This window comes from Sycon ciliatum, chromosome 12 (assembly GCF_964019385.1).
Source record: "Sycon ciliatum chromosome 12, ocSycCili1.1, whole genome shotgun sequence".
Classification (NCBI taxonomy): Eukaryota; Metazoa; Porifera; class Calcarea; order Leucosolenida; family Sycettidae; genus Sycon; species Sycon ciliatum.
Genome location: NC_088654.1, coordinates 23943666 through 23960489, shown reverse-complemented (window position 1 = coordinate 23960489; position 16824 = coordinate 23943666). Strand labels below are relative to the sequence as shown.

At 49.4% G+C, this 16824-nt stretch overlaps 1 protein-coding gene across 1 annotated transcript in view; it reads right to left on the bottom strand.

The window, feature by feature from the left end:
* Window positions 1-2613: 2613 nt before the first annotated feature.
* Window positions 2614-16824, bottom strand: part of LOC135828075 (streptococcal hemagglutinin-like) — a 24607-nt gene continuing 10396 nt past the window's right edge. Inside the window, exons 10-16 of the mRNA XM_065340508.1 lie at window positions 15645-15970; window positions 13504-13576; window positions 13000-13091; window positions 8381-8714; window positions 7832-7939; window positions 4984-5097; window positions 2614-4249 (exon numbers count right to left, since the gene is read on the bottom strand). Coding sequence (XP_065196580.1) covers window positions 4157-4249; window positions 4984-5097; window positions 7832-7939; window positions 8381-8714; window positions 13000-13091; window positions 13504-13576; window positions 15645-15970 — 1140 coding nt within the window. The 3' untranslated portion in view covers window positions 2614-4156. The remainder of the gene's footprint in view (window positions 4250-4983; window positions 5098-7831; window positions 7940-8380; window positions 8715-12999; window positions 13092-13503; window positions 13577-15644; window positions 15971-16824) is intronic.

The window sequence follows — 16824 nt, the reverse complement described above, 5'->3', positions numbered from 1 at the left end:
ATGTACTGAACACAGGCACTCCCCAGCACAACACCGTACTCTGTGAAAGCAGAACTTTTCAGTGGTGTAATATTTTCGGTATTCTCCAAAACCGGCGGTTCGGCGGAGGGAAATTTTCGGTAAACCCGTTTGCCAGGTTAGTGTACTAGTACTATACTGAAATTTTCGGTGTGTTTTATTTTCGGTAAAAATTTCGGCACCGAAGTTACCAAAAATAAAACACCACCGAAAATTTCTGCTTTTACAGTATGTTGAGTTTCGCGTACTTGCACACATCAGACAGCAGACAGCAGACACACTGTACCATCATGTAAATTTGGGGAGTCATAGCATCAGGGGAGTCAACACGTGATCATATACAGTCAGACCTCGCTTAACCGCACACATCCGTTTTCCCCAAAAATATCCAGATAAGCGAGGGAACCGGGTAATCGAACACACATATTGTAAGGATGCATGACATATGCTGTAAATCGGTAACCAGCAATTTTCTTCCGGATGGTGAGGGATCCGGATAAAAGAGGACCGGATAAAAGAGGAGTGGATAAGCGAGGTCTGAGTGTATAGTCTGGTGTGTGTGTGTGTGTGTGTGTGTGTGTGTGTGTGTGTGTGTGTGTGTGCGTGTGCGTGTGTGCGTTCTTGTGTATAATGTCCCCTGCAGGGTAATGGTCTTGCGCTAGCAGTCTACTACGATGGAGAGTAAGTGAGAGTGCATGTACAACCCGGGCTGAGAGATGTTTGTGATGCCCTGGCTCTTGCCTGGTCCAACTCCCGGTGTCTTCCGGTTTGTTGACAAGTGATCAGATGATCAGCTTGTTTGCCTGTTTCACTGTAGCAGAATGGTTCTTGGTTGATGTCCAATGTCTGCGTGCGTGCGTGTGTGTGTGTGTGTGTGCGTGTGCGTGTGTGTGTGTGCGTGTGTGTGCGTGTGTGTGTGTGTGTGTGTGTGTGTGTGTGCGTGTGTGTGTGCATGCACATGCGTGGATGTGTGTGTTCTCGTGTATCGGGTCTTTCTGCTTATACGGCACATTTGACACATTAGAGTGGATACATTCAAGATCGATGTCAAGGCAAACGGTCACCTTAAGGTGGGTGAAATGCAATTTGAGACGATGAAAGTGCTTATCCGCTACTACACTCAACACCCGGTGGTTGCCGAAGACAATCGTCGTGTGTTCCTTGGTGAGCCGGCGAAGCGACAATGAGGAGACGAACTATAGGCTCACCACGTAACCAAGGAGCGGAGCGGCAGCCTACCCCATAAAGCAGATAAGCATACTCAGCTGGTGGCCATTGTTGTATCATTTACGGCAGTGGCATCGACAGTGGTGGAGGCGGTGGTCTTGTTGCTGCTGCTGCATGGTGTTAGAACACATGTCTTGCCGTACCAATGATGGCTTTGTCTAACGTTGAGACCACTTAATTCAACTCATCCCAATGTAGATACTAGTAACAAGATCCAACCGAAGAGAAGCAGGAGTGGGCTTCCCGCAATTGCAAACATTGCAGAAGTTTCTCTGCAAGCGAGAGGCAAGTTGGCACTGCTGGTTTTGCGGCCAGGCTTGTCCTCAGTTTGTATCCAGCCTACTCCAGCCCCCCCCCCCCCTCTCTCTCTCTCTCTCTCTCTCTCTCTCTCTCTCTCTCTCTCTCTCTCTGTGTCTCTGTCTGTCTCTCCCTCCCTCTCTCTGTGTCTGTCTCTCCCCATCCGCTTTGGTTTGGAAATTGCTGTACAGAAAAGCACAGTGTAGTGTAGATGGTGATGCCATCCTACCTGGCCATTGTGGATGGTGATGTCATCCTACCTGGCCATTGTGGATGGTGATGTCATCCTACCTGGCCATTGTGGATGGTGATGTCATCCCACCTGGCCATTGTGGATGGTGATGTCATCCCACCTGGCCATTGTGGATGGTGATGTCATCCCACCTGGCCAAAGTGGCCACACAAATGGACTGCTGTTATTATTCACAAGCAACGCCGCAGACCACACCTGATCTAGTTTCAAACAGTGAACGCTCTTGTGTTCCTGCATGTCCTGTGACCGCTGCCTGCACTGGTTATGATTTTTCAATTCTCCTCTCCAGAAAACCCACAAATAACTCAACTATAATGAACTGCATGCACGTGCCAGCTGTGATTTCCTTTCTAAAGCAAATGTATAATTATAGTGTATTCAGAGCATTTCAATACGCTACATTGTAACGTTACTTTGCTTTCACGACACGACACACAGTCTATCCAGCGGTGCATGCTGCTCGAGGCTTCGGAGGTGGGTTGAGCAAATCCAAGTCTGGTTGATCTAGGTCGGGACACGCCGAATTGAACGGCCAGAAACTGCCATTTGCATGTGACAACCCCCATTTCCTAATACCCCATTCATACCCCCCCCCCCCTTCACTACTACTACCCCCATTCACTATACTCACCTTCACTAATACCCCCATTCGCTAATATGCCCATTCACTACTGCAACCCTCATTCACTACTACAACCCCCATTCACTACTACAACCCCCATTCACTACTACAACCCCCATTCACTACTACAACCCCCATTCACTACTACAACCCCCATTCACTACTACAACCCCCATTCACTAACAGAAAACCTTGAGAAGGGACCACAGTAGTGTAGGGTGTAGACGGCATGAGACAAGACCAAACAAGCTCAGCGCATTATCATGAGACATGATCGGGGTACTTGTAGGTGCTACGTACAGTAGAGAGTCATCTCATTGGCGCTGTGTAAATGATACACTGTATTAACAAAGACGTGATCAGTTGCGTGAATACGCGAGTAAAACACATGGGTCCGGTGAGCACGGTGATAAGCTATCAATTTTACAAACGGTTCGGTGAGGTGAGCGTAACAGTAAGATATTCCATTTGTCACCAAGATGAAATTAATTCAGTGACAGTATTATCTCGGGGAATTGTGTGCATTATCTTGTAGTACATGAACGAGAGACAGATATTATGCTGCCAACGTCTATACCGTACAAAATGCACTAGTCGTTGACTACAAACGAGACAAGAAACTTCAACATTTAGAAATCACGGCCAGCCGCAACTCGAACATAAGTTAGGAAGAAAATAACAAGAGTGATAAAATGATAAAACAATTATATTAAACACTTCTCTACAGCGGATGCGACATGGGAACACAAACGACGGCGGGCAGGGTTTGAGAGTACATAGTGGAGGTGGAGGAGGGGGTGTGCTATGATCTACAAACACACGAGACTAGAAGCGGAGTGAGTTTCGGTGCAGGCCCCAGCTCACAGTACGGTTGGTAAGCTAACATCCAGTGCCGCTGACTGGCCGCACAACTGCGTGTCACTACAGGACTGAGGCACGGCCATGTTGATTGGCCGCAACCATGGGAACGGTCACACGACTCGACACCGTCTACTAGAATAGAACGGCTAACAGTGTGCTGATTGGCGGCGACTATGGAAACGGTCATGTGACGTGAGATACTGCCTAGCACTACAGTATGGCTATGTAGCAGGCAGGGATGAGCCTGCCTGCCTGGTGTGCTACAACACACTGATAACCAGTGTGCTACTGGCAATACATGTAGTACTAGTGGCGAGCACAGCACCAATACTCAACGTAGGATGGATACAATACTAGTACTGCACTATCCCTAGTCTCATACTGCACTATCCCTAGTCTCATACTGCACTATCCCTAGTCTCATACTGCACTGCACTATCCCTAGTCTCATACTGCACTGCACTACTAACTACATGTACTAGCGGTAGAGACACCCTACACTACATACACCTACTTTGGTACTACTGCACTGCTACATGTACTAGCAGATGAAGTAGTAATGTTACAACTTATCATGCACTCAGCATCACTGGTGCAGTCTGGGGCAATGACATCATTCCTATGTGGTAGCAGCTCAGTGACATCACGGCGACATCATTGCACACTGCACATGGGCGGTGCAATGGTGACGATGCCGCAGTGCCTACGCACCACACACATGCACTACCGTCGCAGCACTGCTGCAACAGAAGTATCAATGCCATCCCAGTGCAACATCACCACAATGACATCATCATGATGGCATGATGACGTCATACATACCCAGAAGACGAGAGAGTGTGTGCTGTCATGTTCCTCACACTCAACCCTCACTTCTCTTAACTGTCGGCGGCTTCTTCACAGTCATGCAGACCAGAGAGGTACTGCAGCATCAGCAACGTCAGGGCCTCCAGTTTGTTGTTAGAATGAGACTGCACAGACACACACGCACGCACGCACACACACATACATCATGGATAAGTAAACAAAGTGAAGCATCTAGACCTTTAGAGACACCCAATGCTGGGTGTGATGACAGCAGTGCTACAGCAGAAGCCATAGCAACTTGCGCTGGGATGGCACCGTTCAACAGCTTCCCAGGCTGAAGAACTAACCACCACCATTCAGCTTATTTGTATGCAACGGCATGAAACTGGATACCCTTGCTGTAATAGGGAAAGGATGAAAAGCGCATTTATCCAGGTCTAAGTGACACGTCCTTGTACGTGGCTAAGGACGTGTCCTCGTAAGCGGGTGTATGCTGTTAGAAGAAGGCGATTGTCGCGCTCAGTTGACCAACCCTCTTTCTCTTTCAGAGAAATATGATGACAGCAGAGAAGGCAATGAGCACACAAGACCCACACTGCTCACAAGTTACAGCACTGCCGGGTGCAGAAGAACGGCCAGGCTAGAATTTCATCAAGCACAGCATAGTGACCTTACCAATGTGCACACGGTGACTCGACTGTGCATAGACTGTAGTACATGAAAATAAGAAGTTGAGGAACGGTCTAGGCTAGGAGACTGCCCCCCCCCCCCCCTCGCACCCAGTTCTTCGGCGACCAACAGTACTGTATGGCGGAAGGTGTAACCGAAAGCAGAATAACACTCATCAACAGGCTGTAAAATCGTTTTACATGAATAGTACGAAAACTGATTTACTCACAATGCACTCGTTGATCACGGTTTTGTGCCGCTCGACCGTCGCTTGCTTGCGCTGATGTAACAGCTCGCTCTGTTTCATCTTCTCGTTGTCGATCTCTTGTTGGAGCCGCTTGATCTGGGTTAGCCAAACAATGCCGAGACACGCGAGAGTTAGCATGGATTCACACGGGCCTCTTTCAAATTTCTGATCAGCCATCACTTCTTGGAAGAGCGCTCTCGTGGACTCATTTAGAATTGGGCACATCTTCTAATCTCCTAGAGATCTTCGACGAAAAAAAGGCCACAAGAACTTACAGGGTATGGTACAGAACTTGAAGCATTTCATTAGTGTCTCTGCTCCCCACAGACACTATGTCACACTGTTGCATATCAGCAGGGCTTACACGAGGTTTACCCAGGGGACAAAATCAATATGGAAAACAACATTACAAACATTACAAACTTTGAAAGTAGACCAGTTTAAAAGTCACTGGTATCTGAAGGTCAACAACGAGTTCAACCCTCTATCCTCCCTCTCTGTATAATCTATTCGGCCATGGAAAAAATTCCTGTGCAGCGCTGTTCAAACCTGGCGCGAGAGACGCACAGAAGTACGATAGTACGCTTTCTCCATTTCAACGGGAGGGTTGAAATCAACCCGGGGCGAAATTTCAACCCGGGTCAAGCGCAATGCGTCATGTAAACGCGCCAGTCAATCTGTGTTTATAGCGGGTTGAAACGCCTCATGTAAACACAGCCTGAGTCTGCTTCTGATCCACAACTGTAACCTATTTGTGAGTGTTGATCTGATGATTCTCCTTGTCTGCTGCCTGGCCCACTGAGGCCAGGCTACATCTGCTGGCAGCGGTGTTAAGTTCTGTTGCTTGTTGTTTGTTTGGTGGAAGATACCATACCTGTGTGCAGAGATGGCTCAACACCAGCAGGCAGGCAACCCACCTCGTCTCCGGCCGTGCGCTAGTACCCTGGACAAATTCGATGGCAGTGCGTCTGCGGACTGGACAATCTGGATAGCGCACTTCCGGCAAGTGTCTAGAGTCAATGCCTGGACACAGCAGGAACAGGTTGACTACCTCCCTCTGTACCTGGTTGACAGTGCCCAGTCATACTACGGCTCACTGACTGACGTAGCGCAAGGAGACATTGCACAGCTGGTGGCAACCCTGGAGGGCAGATTCTCGCCAGCCGTCCGAGTTGATGTTCACCGAGCTGAGCTCAAGGCCAGGCACCCGTGGCCAGGAGAGTCCCTATCCGACTACCCTGCCCTGGCAGCCAACGTCCGCGAGCAGCTTGCCAAGGACCAGTGTATCGACGGGTTGGACAGCCGAGAGCTGCGCCTCGATGTCCGGCGGCAGGCTCCCGGCACTCTAGATGCCACACTGCAGCACGTGCTACGGCCAGTATGGGCCCTGGCCATCCTGCAGACCCACCTCAGTTCACAGCCACCACCAGCTGTAGCTGTATGTGACGCGCGACCCGACGGGATGACGGAGCTCCTGGCGAGGATGTCGAAGTTGGAGGAAACCCTAGCCGCTCTGGCAACTGCAGCACCGCGTCGTGGGCAGCTATCATGCTACCGTTGTGGCAGCCCTAGTCATCTAATCGTCAATTGCCCGGAGCCTCCTCCTCCACCGCAGCAGCAACAGCAGCGGCAGTGTAGTCAAGACCAGGGAAACTGAGGTGAGCTGGTGAGAAGGGTCAACCTCTAGCTCCACCACTGGCAGACCCGGAGGTGCAACCCGCCGTGCCCTCGGAGGTGCAACCCGCCGTGCCCTCGGAGGTGCAACCCGCCGTGCCCTCGGAGGTGTGCCTTTCTGTAGCTGTAAGCAAGTGTCAATTTGTTCTGGGCAAAGTCATTCCGCTCTGTATGCAAGATTTAAAGATGCCTATTGACTCTCGCAGTTCTATATCATTCACAAGCACGAATTTCTTCACCAGATATGAGAATGCAAAGTTGCAAAGTCACAGTGCCCGAGAACGTATTGAGTACTCAAGAACGTCACCAAGTTCATTTCCAAAGCAGTTCAGATTGCGCGGACAGCTATAAGATATTATGTCGTCGTGGCAGGTGTGGGTGGGGGGCTGAAGAAACCGACGTGTAAATCGTGTGATGGAGTTGAAAGCAGGGGTGAAACGGTTACCCTTTAAGGTAACAAACGGGTATCTGGCTTAACGGGCAGGTTATCGGATACCCTTTATCCGCCATACTTTTTCCAAAAACATAGCATTTGCTTGGGATCGTAAGCGCAACATGTCTTTTACAGGCATTCTGATAGGAGAGAGATTTTCGGGCAACAATTGCTACAGTAGCCTTCCGGATTTCATGCCAGGAGGATATGCGAAGTCATGCAAGTACACTACACCGCGACAAGCACAGCGTGCACAATCACTGCGCTACATGCAAACAGTCAAAATTGTCGTAGCCACAATGGATACCGTGATATGTAGCAGGATTGAACGAGGAAAAACACACTCAAAACTGTGCACTGAACTGTACAACTGTACAAGCAAGCTTCTAATACTGTACCCTACAATCCTACACGACTATCGGGTACTCGTTTGCTAACGGATCAGCAGCTAAACAGACGGGTACCCGGGTTACCCGGATCACCCCTAGTTGAAAGGCACTGCCAAGTGCAACTGTTGTTGACCGTGCAAAGAATGCATGCACGGATCTTGACCGTAGAGTAGAGGTCCTGGAAAGGAAAAATCAAAAGCTTGCTAAGACTGTGGAGAGCCTGACTCGCGATTCCCGCTCATCTAGCACAGCACAGCGCGCAATCACGACACCCATGTCTGAACACAGCACAGCACGCACGCAGGCACGCACACACACACACACTGGCTCCCACCTGTTCTGTGAGTTTATCTCTGCGGTCTTCCAACGCCAGATCACCGTACATACCACGACCTGCTTGTCGCACTAGCTTGTCAGTTTCAAAACTTGCTAGAGCGGCATCCTGTACAGGATTGCATATGCAAACACCAACAATTAAACATATGTACTTCAAAGTATGCAGATGCACACACACGTACGCACCTTTGACCTTTGACACCCATCGCCGGAGGCGATGATAGCAATGCTACGGCAGAAGCCATAGCAACTTGTGCTGGGATTGCACCATTCAACAGCTTGCAAGGCTGAAGAATTGACCGTCACTATTCAGCCTGGTCTACACCATACAGCTATTTGAAGTGACTTTTTCTGGCCAGTGAATCCCTATACACACACGTACGCACGCACGCACACACACACACACACACACACACACACACACACACACACACACATACACACATACACACATACACACACACATACACACACACACACACATACACACATATACACATACACACATACACACACACACACACACACACAATACAAATCTACACACCTTTGACAACGCGTCATCTCCCGGTGCAACCACGGCTGACACAGCTGCAGCGGTGGCGGCGGCAGCAGCAACAACAGCATCAGAACCAGACACCAAGGCTTCATCAGTGTCTCTCAGTTCAGAGGTGGGTGATGACGAGGGGCTGCTAAAGTGTTCGTGGGAATTGTAGCGTGCTGATGCTGTAGAGGATGTTGATGATGATGACGATGAAGCAGGACCAGTAGTGGCACTGCTGCTGCTGGTGCTGGTGGTCGTCATTGCTGCTGGAGTCCCTCCATGGTCGTCACCATAGTCGGAATCCGACTCACTGCTGTATGCCTCGGTGATGGGTGTCCTGTGAATGCAGTACCAGCACACATGCACACGCATGCAAATACATATGCACACGCACACACGCACACGCACGCACACACACACACACACACACACACACACACACACACACAGAACACACACACATGCTCTCATTGTCTTGCAATGCTTACAGCCTGAACTGAGGAAGTCCTCAGTGTAGAGTACTAGTCCTCTGAGTCTGAATACACACGTGTAGGGTCGCTAACTGAATCATGATAGTTACGGCGGTTCATTAAATAGGTACTACAGTGCTGGCAACTGAAATCCGACCCCCTGAGCGGTGCGCTAACATCGCAAAGACCCAACACGGGATGGTAAAACTACGAAACAGAGACAGCTAGAATGTGAACCCACCGCTCAGGGGGTCGGATTTCAGTTGCCAGCACTGTAGTACTCCTTTGTAGGGTCAAACATCGAAGTTTAGAAATCGGCTTTTTGACACTTTCACCCGACCCACAAGGCCCTGAACCTGTGGAATCCGAAATTTGAGGCGAATCGGCACAGTATTTGCAGAGTTACAGGCCAGAGAAGTGCGCGTGGGTATGTACGCACTGCAACGTGACCATGCTGTCAGAAGAGCAAACATGAGTACTCATGCCACGTGGCAAAAATTCAAATATTCGTTACCATGACTGCACTAAAACGGCGGCCCAGCGTAAAAACTGGGTTCCCTTGAGCTTTCTGCATTACAAACAGCAACTATTCTGCACTCGCTGTGCTGAGCTTGAAGATGGGAAACAAAAAACAGGAAAGGTAGATACTACGTTGCCAAAAAGAAGAAATTTGATGGAAAGAAGCCTGAAACAGCTCCCGATCCTAACCCTGTTCCTGTGGAAGCGGAGCCAGAAGATATTGGACGTAGCTCCTCATTTGCAAAGCTCGTCGGCTGCAAACCCTGGTGGGAGCAGGAGACATCAGACAGCGATGGCGAGGTTGGAACGGAGACTGACCTCGAACCCAGACACGAGTGACAGCAGTGATGCCAGTGATTGTCTCGAGGCTGATGAGCCCCATACTGTACTGGTGCGGGAAACCGTATTTTCGACTTGGAGCAGCTGCAGGAGATTCTGCTGAAATGTGCTGTGTGTGCAGTTTGTAAAGTTGGCGGTATCATTTTGGAAGAGGAGAGACAGCAAGGCTTAGGATCACACATGGTCATATCCTGTTCATCAGAATCATGTCCTGGTACTAATGTCAAGTTTTCATCGTCCATAAAAACAAGATTTTTTTACGTCAACCGACGCTCCGTTTTAGCTGCCAGGCGCATTAGCCGAGGACACTCTGGTCTCCAGAAATTCTGTGCCATTATGGACCTCCCCAACCCTGTCAACAAGACGAACTTCCAGAAACACTAACAAGCTGCAATCGAGGCTGCACACACGGTTGGCGAGAAAAGCCGCAACTATGCTGCCCAGCAGCTGTTAGCAGAAAATCCCGAAGGTCAAAATGCAGAAACCTTTGACGGCACATGGCAGCGCAGAGGGTATTCCTCTCTTAACGGTGTGTTCACGGCAATCTCCTGGTCATCAGGAAAGGTTGTGGCCATCCATACGAGCGCCAAGTATTGCCATCGGTGCTCTGTGTGGACTGCCAAGGAAGAGAGTGGAACAATTTCAACTGCTACCCTGCAGGAGTGGCAAGTGAAACATGCAGACTCATGCTCTGCCAACACGAGACGATCCTCTCCTGGCATGGAAAGCGAGGCGGTTACTCTGGTGTAGATTGGCTATTCAGTACAGCTAGTTGCCGCAAAGACTCGAGTTGCGCCGCTGAAACAGCAGACCATTCCCCGTCTCGAGCTACTCTCAGCATTGGTATTGGCTTGCCTGATGACCTCAGTTTCAACAACGTTGGCAGATCTGATGAAGATAGATCAGATTCACTGTTGGTCAGACTCTCAAGTTGCACTAGCGTGGATAGCTGGCGTGGAGCAAACCTGGAAACAGTTTGTCGAGAGCCGGGTGACAGAGATCCGACGTCTCGTTCCGACGTCCTGCTGGAGCTACTGCCCAACATCGTCAAACCCAGCCGACCTGCCGTCACGAGGAGTGAAGCCCAGTGAGCTCACCAATACCATCTGGTACACCGGTCCCAAGTGGCTACACGAGCCACAACCCCGGTCTGATATCGACAGCGGCTCAGCAGTGTCTCAGTGCGAAGAAGTCCAGAGGGAGGCAAGGACAACAAGGTCCAAGGAGCAGTGAGAAAATGCTCTTCCCGTGGAGGACGAGCATCCACCATGCGTCGTCCAGTACAGCGACTGTACCCCGTGGAGGTATCGAGACCTGCACCAGCCGCCGACGTTCTCGCCAAACAAGTACAGGCAGTTGTTACAGACACAGCCTCTGCTAGCCAGCAATCGGGTGTGCAGCCCGGCGCCATGCGTCGCAAGAGAGATGCTACCCGGTCAGCTGATAAGGCCAGACAGCAACTGATTGTTGCCGGCGCTTTATAGAACTGAAACAAGATTCTGTTTTAGATGACAGTATCCCATTGTACCATGCTCGGTACTCTAGTATCATCACGCTGTTGTAGGAATAAGTCAGGTACATGTAGTACACAAGTTCTAAACTCTCATCCGGAGGGAGTGTGGAATATTGCATGCTTTGTAGATATTACAGGCTTGTTAGATATTGCATGAATAAGTATGGTCACAAACTAATGGTTCGCACCAAGCATACATACAAGCATACAAGCAATTGATTATACAGTCTTCTTTCTTCTTTATATCGTGTCTTCCAAAGTATTTTACTTACCCTTTGCGCCATGGCACGCCTACGACATTCCCATGGTCTTCATGTACGACATACGGTTTTCTAGCCCGTTTTTCCTGGAGCTTGTCTCCTAGTGTCGTCTTCTGTTTCATTGGTTTTTTCATTACGGTGTCTAATGATGAGTTACAGTTTTATCCTTTGAACTAAGAGAACCCAAGATGCGCTCGCGTTGAGCCAAAGCAGTCTTACAATCAATCCTGTTGTAAAACGATTGCGTATTATATAATGTTGTTTTATAAGGTGTATTGTGCGTCCTTTGTTCCTTTGGATGGACTTCTGCTGGCCCAGGTGCCCTTCCACAGACCTAGATGGTTTGGATCCAACAAATTTGGACCCATCAAATAGTCTTCCCCTGGAATTTTTTTAAAGAAAATGTGTTGCACGTCATATCGACAGAAAAGTGTACATTCTGATTTATATTTTCCAAGGATCTCGCAAAGCATGACAATATATTTTCTGCTGTTGCAATCACCACCCTTTCATCTGTGTGTGGAGAAAATTTGGAGTGATTTGCTTGTGTGGAACCAAAGTGATGCCTGTTCTTGTGCGGTCGGCCCAGATACAGCCGTGAAAAGAGGACTAGTACCCCTTAACCAGCTGCTGCATGTCCTTGCTTGTCAAGTACATGATCTTACCCCCCCCCCCCCTCCATGAAGGCAGGCGCGTGCTCGGCGATGGGCACGTGCACCCCCCAAAAATTTTCAATCTGATCCAAGGCAATTGTAATGTATGCAAATATGCTCTAAAATTCAAGAAAGGTTGCAAACAAATTGCAGAAAATAGCCGGGGGGGGGGGGGGGGGGGGCTCCCCTCGGCTCCCGTGCACCCCCCTAGTTGGGGGCCGAGCACGCCCCTGGAAGGACTAGGTACGCTACACTGAACCTGTACTGCCTGCCCTTTGCTCTGTGTAGAACCTATGCTACTGTACTCACATACACTGAGTGTCTCATCTCCTATAGAAGAACAGCAATATTGGATGCTGCAGAAAGGGGTTGCCGTTTCACGCTCGTCATATTCCTATTTGCGAGATCCCAGCGTCTTTGTGTTTTGTATTCTATGCTTGTACATTCGTGTACTGCAGATACCGCACAGGTATTTTCAGAAATGATCTTGTATGACCACCTGGCTGAAACATCAGGGCTTTTGCATGGATTTTTTTCAAATTGGGTGACATTTTACGGCTCGTGAACTACTACTAGTAAGTGCCTCGTCCAGTATTGCCGAAGACACGGTACCTGTTACTGTGTATACAGTGTTACATGGAACACAGAAACAAAACCCAGCCCGCCGGAACCGGTCCGCTTGGTCAGGTTATTACCGGACCAACTTTTCAGCCACCCACACAGGTTTCCTACTGTGGAGGGCAGGTGCACCCGCCATATCATACACAAACTGTGTGAGCGGCCATGATACTACCAAACCAATCAAAAACTGCTTCCGGCGGTCCTGAAAACCCTTTACACATAGAGTACTACTACTACTACTACTCACCGTGGACATACTGCAGTGTTGCTGGAGATAGCACATTCGGTGTGAGCTGCTCCCATGCAGCCTTGGCAACGCTGACACCGCTTCTTGAAGATCTATAGTATGTGTACGGCAGTATGCACACGTACACACACACGCACACACGCACACACGCACACACACACACGCACACACGCACACACACACACGCGCAGGACAGAAATGACCAAAGAAGCAATGACAGCCACAGTATAACAATACCATCACTGCATCAGCCATAGTGATGGTCCCACAACAATCAAAAGTAGATGGACACAGGTCACTGTCCTCTTTGCCGTCTAGAAACAACCAAAAACAAGCCTCCTCCATCACTGCCAGCACCCCCCCCCCCCCCCCCCCCCACTTCCCCCCCCCCCCCCCCACCCCCTCCCCCCCCCCCCCCCCTGCACACACCACCAGCACCAGCACAAGCACGAGCAGCAGCAGCACCAGCACCACCTCAACCTCCACCAGCACCACACAACATACCTTCTTTCCGCAAATGATGCAGGATGTCGGCACTGGAATAGTGATGGCCAAAAAGTCGTGGCTGACAGTCGATCTGTGACAATACACAAATATACACATAGCGGCACAGACAGACATCTCCATAAACTGCATACCGTAGTGTGTCTTGTATTAAAGGGGAAGTATACCCTAAAATCAAATTTTCACCAGTTGTAGTCTTCTGGGTGCTGAGTCGAATGGTCGTGGTCCGAGGAAGCTGCGACGCTCCCTTCCTACTTGAATCCCAATCGAACTCGCGCACTTCCACCGAAACTGGGTGACTGCGCCCTACTAGATGGGGATTTGTATGCAAAATGTCACTAAAAGCGCCATTTCGTTCTTATAAAAGCACGGATGACCGCGATTGGCCCATATGTTGTAGTCTTTTGGACGCTGAGTCGACTGGTTTTGGTCCGAAAAGGCTGCGATGCAGCGTTCCTCCTTTATTCCCAATCGAACATGGTTGAACAAGCGGTCACGTGCTCCTGGGTGCCCAAATCACCTGGTCACCGCGCCAGCAGGCGACAACTTTCACACCAAGGTTCAACTCGAGTTCAACTCGAGTGACAGGACTGCACCCAAAAAAGGTCAAACAGGCTAGTAAGTTGTACCCTGCAGGCACGGTGACCAGGTGACTGGTGTACGCAGGAGCACGTGACCGCTTGTTCAACCATGTTCGATTGGGAATAAAGGAGGAACGCTGCATCGCAGCCTTTTCGGACCAAAACCAGTCGACTCAGCGTCCAAAAGACTACAACATATGGGCCAATCGCGGTCATCCGTGCTTTTATAAGAACGATATGGCGCTTTTAGTGACATTTTGCATACAAATCCCCATCTAGTAGGGCGCAGTCACCCAGTTTCGGTGGAAGTGCGCGAGTTCGATTGGGATTCAAGTAGGAAGGGAGCGTCTCAGCTTCCTCGGACCAAGACCATTCGACTCAGCACCCCGAAGACTACAACTGGTGAAAATTTGATTTTAGGGTATACTTCCCCTTTAAAGCCGTCTCATATAGAAGCCTGTCTTGAATAGAAGCCTGTCTTGAATAGAAGCCTGATTTTCAAGATACACTGTCGGCACATAAGCCTGGCTTCAGTGCTGACATACATAGAAATACCTGTCTTGTATAGAAGCGTCTCGTATAGCAGCCTGCAAAATTTCCCCCAAAAAGTCATATACGCTGCGGCCTTTATACATGACTTTACAGTAAGCTTGTTTTCTTTCCCAAGCTCTATGCGCAGAGGTCAAGGTTTCCTGTGGGTTATGTTGGGTACACAAAGCATACAGTACATCATGTACAATCAATTTGTCAATGCGATTGGTCGGATCCTCTGCTTGATGACAAGGCAACCAGGAACCAGGACATGACAAAGATGCGTGTGTGTGTGTGTGTGTGTGTGCTGAGAACTAGACACCTTGCATGCAACACATACTTATCAGCAGTGCTGTCAGAAGCCTAGATGGACGGGGCCGGGGGTGGGGGGTCACACCAGAGAACATCTATCACCCTGTTCAGTCTTGTACCATTGTTCGAACCTTTACACCCGATAGTCTTACCCCATTCTCCGTGGGCGAGTGTACGAATACACGTGCACACACACATGTATACCCAATCATGTACACACTAATCGACTATGTACACGCATTATACTGTATATAGACAAGTGTCTAAGCCTAAGGTCCTCAGGCTGCGTGTCGTGCTCTATGTCCGGTAGACAGAGCCAGTATATACACACATAAACACACGTACACACACACACACGTACAAACACGTACACACACACATACACACACATCCCTTCGCTATAACATTATTGGGCAACGATCCCGTTTGACTTTGCGAAGTAAACTAAAGAATACTGTAAGACATGTTATTATAACGAGTCGCAAATTTAACGATTGTCCAAAATTCATAGGTTAACGAGAAGATATGTTAACGATCTTGCAGTATTCTTCCATATCCACACACAGCATATATGAAGCAGTACGGCCTCAACAGATCTTATTATAACGAAGAAATGTCATCCGTTAAAACGTTAGATTTGCTTCCTCGTTATATATACATGTCTTACAGTACATACATACATACAACTAGAGCATGTAGCCAACCACACAAACATACCGGCGACGAGAGCCAGGCGTGTGGCGTGACGACGGAGAGTTCGTGTACGTCTGAGCAAGCACTGATGCAGGTTTCCTACGCACATTGCTATCACCAGGTTGGGGCGAGTCTCGGAATCCCGGACCGGGAGATGGACACGGAGACGATCTGTCATTGCCATTACGCTGCACGTGTTCCGACTCATTCCCACTGGTGTTCGGTGGTAGGGGATTGGACGGCAGCATGCCCGTGTGCTGGGCGGCAGCCGGCGATGCCGATGATGTCATTGATGATGTCATGGCACTGGCACGGGCCCGCATGCCGTGGGAGCTTGTCGGTACGTGTGCCTGCAGTGTGAAGTGGTGGTGGAGGTTGGGGTGATGGTGGCAGAGGCACAATGTGACAGACAAACAGGACACAGATACACTGTGAGCAAAGGGCATGGGAACTGTCAGTACAATACATGCAATGCCAAAGAGCGACACACACACACACACACACACTAACACCCCCCCCCCCCCCCCCCCCCCCGCCACACCTCAGACCTCAGACCTGCCCATCGCGGAAGCGATGATAGCGAACAGCTACGTTAGACATAGCAACTTGTGCTGGGATTACACCATTCAACAGCTCGCAAGACTGATGAATTGACCGCCACTAACACACACACACACACATACACACACGTATACGCAGTCCTGTCCTGAACATTTCCGTACCAAACGGTCACATGTCCCCTCATACGAGGGGCCAACAGACATGGGGAAGGTCGGTTGAGTACGGTACGCAGCACGCTCCGCAGGCTAGCGGCCAACGACAGTTCTGTTATAATATTTCACACAGCTACACACTCTCACACACACACATACACTATTAAACACCCATCAGTATTCTACAGTACAGGTTCAACAGTAGAGAGGATTAAATCAACACAGCCATACACAAGTACATGTATATATGTGTGTGTGTATCACCCTCCCACTGCTTAAGGAGCTGCATCTGCCTTTTGATCACGGAGGGTGGTGGTGTTCCTACTTCCTACGCATGTGCAAACTTAGTCCGATCAAGTCTCAAGCGAGTACAGTCAACTTTGCGAATAACGACACTCGGCGGGCCATCAGAAAAGTGTCCTGATTCACGAAGTGTCCTTATACCCAAAGTTTCATTATATGTATTACAGTTGGATGGGACTTTGCTCTGG